The sequence below is a fragment of the Rhinopithecus roxellana genome, chromosome 5, assembly GCF_007565055.1.
Source record: "Rhinopithecus roxellana isolate Shanxi Qingling chromosome 5, ASM756505v1, whole genome shotgun sequence".
Lineage (NCBI taxonomy): Eukaryota > Metazoa > Chordata > Mammalia > Primates > Cercopithecidae > Rhinopithecus > Rhinopithecus roxellana.
Genome location: NC_044553.1, coordinates 91,843,683 through 91,852,462, shown reverse-complemented (window position 1 = coordinate 91,852,462; position 8,780 = coordinate 91,843,683). Strand labels below are relative to the sequence as shown.

At 44.5% G+C, this 8,780-nt stretch overlaps 1 protein-coding gene across 1 annotated transcript; it reads right to left on the bottom strand.

Moving 5' to 3' along the window:
- Window positions 1–4,014: 4,014 nt before the first annotated feature.
- Window positions 4,015–7,749, bottom strand: TMEM30B (transmembrane protein 30B). The gene has a single exon (XM_010354644.2). The coding sequence runs from the start codon at window positions 7,408–7,410 to the stop codon at window positions 6,355–6,357; it is 1,056 nt and encodes a 351-aa protein (XP_010352946.2). The 5' UTR covers window positions 7,411–7,749; the 3' UTR covers window positions 4,015–6,354.
- Between the last annotated feature and the right edge of the window lie 1,031 nt (window positions 7,750–8,780).

Below are 8,780 nucleotides of genomic sequence, written 5' to 3'. Positions count from 1 at the left end.
ACTTGTTTTGTGTAGCTCATTGTGGCTGTGATGTGGAGAATAAACTGGAGCCCAGTTAGGAGGCTTCTCCAACTTTCAGAAGAGAAATAGCAAAGCCCTGGGCCAGGGAAGTGATAGAGAATTGACTGAAAGTGCATTTGGAATATAGAAGCAATAGGATCTGATAACTAGGTTGATTCTAAGAGGAAACAGAAAGGAAGAAGTCAGGGAGGCAATTCAGGGGTCCTTGAGTGGACACAGGAGTCATTTTCAGCATCTGATGCTATTCTTGGAAGGATGGGTTTGGAGAAGTGGCCAATGAAGTTAGTATGGCCCACACAGAAGTTATGGTACCTATAGGGAGGGCATTCAGATGTGTTCAAGAGGTTTTTGGAAATGTGAGTTTGGAAAGAAGTTAGGGTTGGAGACACAGATTATGCCACTTATATGTATGATGTTCAGTAATATTCTTAAAGATACATGAAAGGGAATATATGAGCTAATTAGCTCATCTAAGTAAAACTTAAGACCACAATTCAGTTGCTTGTAAACTACATTGAAATAACAGATAAGCCTTCATCCTTCAAGACCTGTAGGAAAAAACAAAAAGAGTAGAAGCTGTTTTACATGCTGTCACTTAGCATGAATAGGAAATGTTTCCTTTCCCATTTCGGATTCTTTAACAAAAATTGGAAATGTCTTTTACTTATTAAAATAACAAGAATTAATCAAGTCTTCCTTTGAAAATACTCATGGTCCGGCCGGGCGCGGTGGCTCAAGCCTGTAATCCCAGCACTTTGGGAGGCCGAGACGGGCGGATCACAAGGTCAGGAGATCGAGACCATCCTGGCTAACCCGGTGAAACCCCGTCTCTACTAAAAAATACAAAAAACTAGCCGGGCGAGGTGGCAGGCGCCTGTAGTCCCAGCTACTCGGGAGGCTGAGGCAGGAGAATGGCGTAAACCCGGGAGGCGGAGCTTGCAGTGAGCTGAGATCCGGCCACTGCACTCCAGCCCGGGCAACAGAGCGAGACTCCGTCCCTTAAAAAAAAAAAAAAAAAAAAAAAAGAAAATACTCATGGTCCATTCCAATGATTGTCATTGCCTTATCCAGAAGTTATACTTCCTATTTTTTTTAGAACATTACTTACTTTTATAGAGTTCTGTACAAAACTGAGCAAAATATAAAGGAATGTATTTCTACCTCATTGGTCTTGATGACTTTCTAACACCTCATACATTTTGATGGATAAGATTAATGAGACCACGTAGTGTTAAGCACCTCGGACTTTCAGAACAAAGGCCTTTTAGAAGAACAAGGTATCATTATTAATGACACATCATTTACAGTTTTCATCGGTAATGTAAGGTTTCAGCCACTATAATAGGAACTTAGTTAAGAGCTCAATGTAGAGGGCAAGGCTATTAGCTAAGGTTCTTGACAGTAATACCTTTTGCTTCTAAGGAAAAAGATAAATCACACTCAAATTGATCAAAAAGACAAGCCAAGGGGTTCAGAAAGAGGTGAGCCACCATTCGCTTACTAAATTTCTCAAAGACCTTGTCATCAATGAGTCCTGGTGGTGAGCCCTGCCCTCATCATGGGTTTCCTTTGCTGCCAATCCCTTGCCTTCTAGGTATCCTGCTCCTCCAGAAAAATGCCTCATGCTTCAGACCTCATCTTTCCCTTTATTCTCCTCTCCTGTCTCCCTACAACCCACAAAGTTTATGTTGGGCTTCATTGCCACAGGATTTTTCTCTGTCCTAAGTGAACTTGGACAACAAAGTACATTAAATAAAGGAATGCTGGTGTGCTCTGGTAACCTAATTGACATGAGTACGCTAATGACAGCAATCTTTATTATTATTATTATTATTATACTTTAAGTTCTAGGGTACATGTGCATAACGTGCAGGTTTGTTACATATGTATACTTGTGCCATGTTGGTGTGCTGCACCCATCAACTCGTCAGCACACATCAACTCGTCATTTACATCAGGTATAACTCCCAATGCAATCCCTCCCCCCTCCCCCCTCCCCATGATAGGCCCTGGTGTGTGAAGTTCCCCTTCCCGAGTCCAAGTGATCTCATTGTTCAGTTCCCGCCTATGAGTGAGAACATGCGGCGTTTGGTTTTCTGTTCTTGTGATAGTTTGCTAAGAATGATGGTTTCCAGCTGCGTCCATGTCCCTACAAAGGACACAAACTCATCCTTTTTTATGGCTGCATAGTATTCCATGGTGTATATGTGCCACATTTTCTTAATCCAGTCAATGACAGCAATCTTAATGCAAGGTGGCAAAGCAGTGGGGACACATTTTTTCCTGAATACGAGTTGTCAGTGTATTCAGTGTATTGTATTGCTAACAATCAGGTAAATAATAGAGGATGCCTGCGTACATAGCATCAACACTATTAGAAAAATTGGCAAATTCCTGACGAAATGCTGCTCTGATGTAAGAATCTCTTTGGGACCTTAATATACTTCAGGTTCATGAAGACCTTCTTAATGACTCTTTTAAAACTACTCTGTTTTGGTTGGAGGAGACTTAAGAGACATTCTCTTGGAGGAAACAGTTAAAGTTAATTTTTTTTAAAAAATTGCCATCTAAAATCAGCCAGCTCTGTTTTAGGTAGAGACAAAAAAATCTGGAACACAAAGAAACGTCCAATAAAAATAACAGAAGAAGGAATTTTTTTTTTTTTTTTTTTTTTTTTTAAGACAGAGTCTCACTCTGTCACCCAGGCTGGAGTGCAGTGGCATGATCTCGACTTACTGCAACCTCTGGCTCCCAGGCTCAAGCAATTCTCCTGCCTCACCCTCCTGAGTAGCAGTCACTCACCACCACGCCTGGCTGATTTTTGTATTTTTAGTAGAGGCGGGGTTTTACCATGTTGGCCAGGCTGGTCTCGAACTCCTGACCTCAAATGATCCATCCACCTTGGCCTCCCAAAGTGCTGGGATTACAGGCATGAGCCACCGCACCTGGACAGGAATTTACTTTTTGATTATGTATATGCCCTTGGACTTCTTATATCCAAGGGCATATAGGGAACTAGTTGATGACCTTGCAGCTCTACCAGCAACTCTGAGAGTTAACTCAAGATTGTTGAGATCTCCCATGACAGGAAGACAGCAACAGATTTTAAGTAAGGTAGAAAGGGTTTTGATTATATATTATGAAGTGATATTTGCTCTAAAGGAAATTCCAGACTATTAGTCTGTCTCTGAATTTTAATAATTACATAGGCCAGGTTTGGTGGCTCACACCTGTAATCCCAGTACTTTGGGAGGCCAAGGAGGGCAGATCATTTGAGGACAGAAGTTCAAGACCAGCCTGACCAACATGGTGAAACCCCATCTCTACTAAAAGTACACAAAAATTAGCTGGCTGTGGTGGTATGTACCTGTAATCTCAGCTATTTGGTAGGCTGAGACACGAGAATCTCTTGAACCTGGGAAACGGAGGTTGCAGTCAGCCAAGGTCACATCATAGCACTCCAGCCTGGGCAACACAGTGAGACTCTGTCTCAAAAATAATAACAATAATAATTTTATACTGAGCAAATTGGTTAGTTGATTTGATTGTGGAGATACCTGGAAAATCTTTCGTGTCATATTACTGTTTTAATTTTTTTAACTATCTGAGGAAATACAGTGACATATTACTGTTTTAGGAGCTCTCACGAACTACTTTATTTTCTCTTGTGTGCTTTTATTTTACAAAGTTAGGTCAAAGCTCGTTTCCAGTCCAATTGCTGAGGTTCACTCTTTTCTATCTCACTTCCTGAAGATACCTCCAGCTAGGGAATATTTACTGGGCAACAAGGGAATTCAGGCCAACAAGAAGCCTGAGACACCAGACAAAATGCTACAGCACAAGAGATCATTGCAGGGAAATGTATTCCACTTCAGTTTTAAAGTTTCTGCTGCTTTGAAGTCCAAAATATCCAATAAATAATTGCAATTTATAATTCAAGTAAAATGCAGAAGACTACTATGATCACATTCTTTAATAACTTTTAATACTACAAAAAATTTTAAATTGACATTTATTAAATTCAAACAGTATTTGAGGACTATCTAGTTTATATACATGTTGAGGTTGATAAAGTTCAAATTCTGTTTTAGGAAGTCAACAATGAATTGAGTTCATTTTAACTGAATGTTATTATAAAAGATGGTTTTCTTGCTGCAGTGTAAATCTGCTATTAAGAAATTAGCAAAGTGGCTAGTGCTATTTGTGCCTTTAAGATCATAGTTCAAAAGAATTAAGCAAAGTCGATAACAAAGGTAAGACAAACATAACCTTTATTCTCTCTCAAACACCCAGAGAACAGGGCCTGGAACCATATTCATTAATTTAATCAGAATCAGAATACTTTAACTTTCATAGTCTCATTTAACATTTTATAGCAATATACTGATCATTCTAAAAATAACAAAATACATGTTGCTCTCAGCTACATAGTAAAAAAATGTAGTAAATTCTCCTACCCAAAATAGAGGAGGGCTGGGCTAGTGAGCTGCTCAAACATTTGTAACAAATAAAAATTTCTCTATGTACATATAATGATATTTTCAAAGCCTAAAATCACCATACAAAATCTAATAATAAAATTGTGTCGTGTTCAGGAGTTGGGAGGCCAGCACATTGAATTAACAGTGTTTTTGGTATATGCAAATAATGGGATAGAATATCTTGAATCAGGATTGTCCCAGAAGTTCTAAGGCAGATGCAATGACATGCACATTGTCCATTGTTCAGTAATTTTCAAAGACTAAACTATGTAAACTATTCAATACAATTCAATACTACTTAACTGCTAAAAAAAAAATACTTCAAGATCTTGCACTGCCTTAAGTGAATGAGTATAATCAAATTAACAATTGGAAAATAGCTTAACAGCAGGCACTGAAGAATTCTGACAAATACCAAATAACTGTTTGTGTTTACCAATAAACTGGTAAGATGATATCACAAACGGGTTTTTTGAAAGTTATTTTGCCATACAAGGTTTTTTAAAAATAAAACGATTGCTTCTTAGAATAACTTTAAACATATTGATTGATGTTAGTCAATCAAAATCAATTGAATGATTTGAGTTTTAACATCATCTCAAAGGTTCAGATAATCTTAAGATTCTAGTTTACATAAAAGACTATATATGCCTTAGCACTGATTCAAATACGATTACTAGAAATCAACAGATTTCATTTGAAAGGATACATTTTTTTCCAGATACAAGGGAAAAGGTATGAAGCCCTTTCTAAACAGACACATGCACACACACACTAAATGATAAAGAAGATTGAGCTAGGAGACATAGATGTGACTTTAGGGAACTTACTTTCCCTCGAAGATCTCTTCCAGCTGTCTGATTCTACGTTAAAGCATTTCCTCTGAACTGTACAAACTGGTCTCACATTTTCAAGTTTCTACACAGTACCTGGCAAAGTTTGCCTGTTTGCTTTTATACGAAAATACTAAAATATTAAATGAATAACATAAACCCTGTCCTACAACTCTGTATGCCAACTAGTTTTCCTGAGATAGTGATTTTTTAAAAATTCATTCCACAAGTCATCAAGAGCTTCCTACGTTCAAGGCAGAGTGCCAGACCAAACCTGGAACATCATGGTCGTCACTGCCCCTGGGAACAAATTACTATCTGAAAAAGTGAACTCAGTTGACTGCTTCAGGCCCAACCTGGTTCAGGGTCGCGATTCCCAAATTTGAGGGAATATGGGACTCTCCAGAGGAGTTTGTTAAAACACAGCTTAGAGGGTCTCATCCCAGCCTTACTGTGACTGAATCTCTGGTTGGCGTCTCCTAATCTACCTGCATATTTAACAAGCATGTTCTCCCTCACGCTTCCACATCTCTGCAGGTAATTTGTGGGCCTCACTCTCCATTCCAACCCACTCCCCCCACCAAAGAAAAGAAAACCACAGTACTGTAGTGGCAAAAGCTCTGGACTCAAGAGTCAGGAGTCACTTGCAGCTGCCTGATCTTAGTTACTTCACATTGCTAGGTCTCTCAATCTCTTCCTCTAATAGGGGTTGAACAGGAGTCTCCATAGGCATCCCTTCCATTCTCAGACTTGAAGAACCTCACATGGCAACCCGGTGTCGTGGAGGTGGGAAGAGTTTGCAAGGATGTTTTACTCTGCAGTCAACATCCCTCCCCGCGGCAAGACAGTCTAGCGAGCCCCCCAAGAGCAAGGGGGTAATTCCCTTCTCTGGTCCCCTCATTCACAAAGGGAGGAAAAGCGCGGAAAGGTTGGAATTGGGTGAGGAGCGAGGAGGAGATGCCCAAAGAAGCTCGCAAGAGTTTTGGCAAGAAGCAGGAAGGATCCCTGGAAAGCTGGAATCACTCCTCGTAGTCGTCGTCCTGGTCCTGGTAGCGAATGTAGACGATCAGCATGACAAAGCCGGTGAGAATGCAGAGTGAGCCGACGACCAGGTAGGCGATGCCGAGGAAGGGGTTCTTGCCACCCATCCATGAGATGCTGCTGAAGATAAGGAGCTTGTGGCCGCCGAACGCGCGCACCGGGTAGTTATAGGTGATGTTGACGCGGTAGGCGCCCCGCGGCAGCCCGGCCGAGTAGTTGCCCTGGCGGATGCGCGCGTACAGCTTGCGGAACGTGGGCAGCGCCGCCGTGCGCATCCACACCACGAAGTCCTGGTTGATGAAACCGGTGTTGTTCGGGTCGGGGCTGAGCTCGTAGACCGGCCGGCGCCAGTTAGGCGGGGGCGCCGTGCCCTGGAAGGCCAACGCCAGGCTGCCGTTGACCAGCGGCGGGTTGCGGAACTTGACGTGGTAGTCGGTCCACCAGGCGATGCCGGAGCGGTCGAGCGGCACCTCGACGTAGAGCCCGCCTGGCAGGCGCTGGTGCCAAAGCGAGAAGGAGTCGTTGAAGAGGCTGTTGGCGATGGCGCCGCAGGGGGCGATGGGCAGGCCGGCCGCGCTGAGCTGGTAGGGGGCACACTCGTTGACCGGGTGGCGCAGCGCGCTGGGCAGCCCGCTCAGCTGCGCGTCGTCGCGGGACACGCTGTAGCGCCGGTTGTTCTGGTAGAAGTTGGTCAGCTCGTAGTAGAGGTACACGGGGCCCTGGAAGAGCTCGGGCAGCGAGAAGTACCAGGCGCACGAGCAAGGGGGCGGCGGCGCGCGGCCCTGGCCGGCCGCGGCGCACACCGAGCAGTTGCCGGTGCCCGAGTCGCCGGTGTAGTCGTACTCCAGCTCCTTGATGCCGTTGGAGGAGTAGTAGAGGCCCAGGCCCAGGCCAATGAAGGCCAGGCCCGCGCAGAAGAAGAGCGGCAGCGCGATGCTGGCCGACAGCAGTGGCTGCCAGGCTGGGAGGCGCTGCTGCGTGAAGGCGGTGTTGTCGGGCTGGTGGGCGCCCCGGGCCGTGGCGCTCCAGGTCATGGCGGCCGCGCGGGGACCGACGCGCGGGCTGACCGAGGCGGGCCCTGCCGCGGGGCGCCTCCCCCGCCGCGCCGTGCGAGCCCGGGTACTGCTCGCGGGTCGGGTTTCCAGCCGGCTCAGGTGGGTTTTTGCCGGGCCCCGCCTCTGCCTCCCTCAGAGGTGAGTTTACCTCCAGGCCCTACAAGCAATGCCCGCACCCCCCCAGTTCCGCCTCCGCCCAGGTGCGCTCCACGCTCGCGGGTCACCAGGAGCCGCACCTCCCCCGCCCCTTCCGAGGTGAGCAGGTGGGTGTTTTTTACCTCACCTGGTAGACTCAGTCTCGCGTTTCCTCTCAGTCCGGGTCATGGGACTCCAGCTCCTCCTCTCCGAGGTGAGTGGCGGCCCCAGGCTGCCTCTGAGTGGCTCATACCTGGCTCAGGTGCCACCTTCTCTTCCGCCTTTCAAGTGACTAGAGTTCCTGGGCCAGTCTCCCGAAATCAAAAGGCGCTCCGGCCTCCTCTGCTGAGGGCTTGCACCGTGGTCCTGGAGGCTTGAAGATTTCAGGTTGTTAATCCCCCTGTTATTTGCGGGGAAAAGGTGACTCTAGACCATTTTGTCTCTTAGGTTAGCTTCAGAAAACCCTTTCGCCCAGCTTTCAGTCTCAAGTTGGGAGTGTCCAGGGAATTACGTTATGATAAATCTGTTTCGAATTCAACGCCTGTATTCAAATTTGAGCTTCTTTTTTTTTTTTTTTTTTTTTTTTTTTTAAGGGAAAATAATTTTCTGGCCAGATCACCCAGTCTGGCTGTATAACTAGGAAATGTGGAAAGTTCTCTAAAAATAAAATGATCCTTAAAAAGAATGAAAGGCTGGAGAGGTTCAGAGCCTTTAAATAACTCTCTAGCTGGTGGAGAAACCAAGAAAGGAAAAAATGTGCTGGACTACATGTGATTTTGTTTTCTTTTCAGATTATTTGCCTGACTAGAGAAAGGCCCAGTCCAAGGTCCCAGGAGATCTAGCTGCTATCCACAAAGCAATCTGGAGTGTCTGGCCTAAGGAGGTGAACTACAAGGATTTATAGGATTTATTATAAAAAGAACTCAGATTAGCTCCCTAGATTGCCTGGGATTCTGGCTTGCTTTTTTTTTTAAATCTAGGTTGGTATATTACCAAGGGGGTATTGGGACATTCTGATTTCTTACTAAATCTTCCCTAGGTATTGTGTTCTTGCTTCTCCTCCAGCTTGTAAAATGCAAGTAATACAAATGTTTTCTCTATTACACTACACCTAGCATAATATAGTGTATTCAGGAGTCATTCAAAACCCATTGAAACTTGGAAAGTTAAAATGCGTATTAAATTGAACAGAGGAATTTTGTTAGCATCTTCCA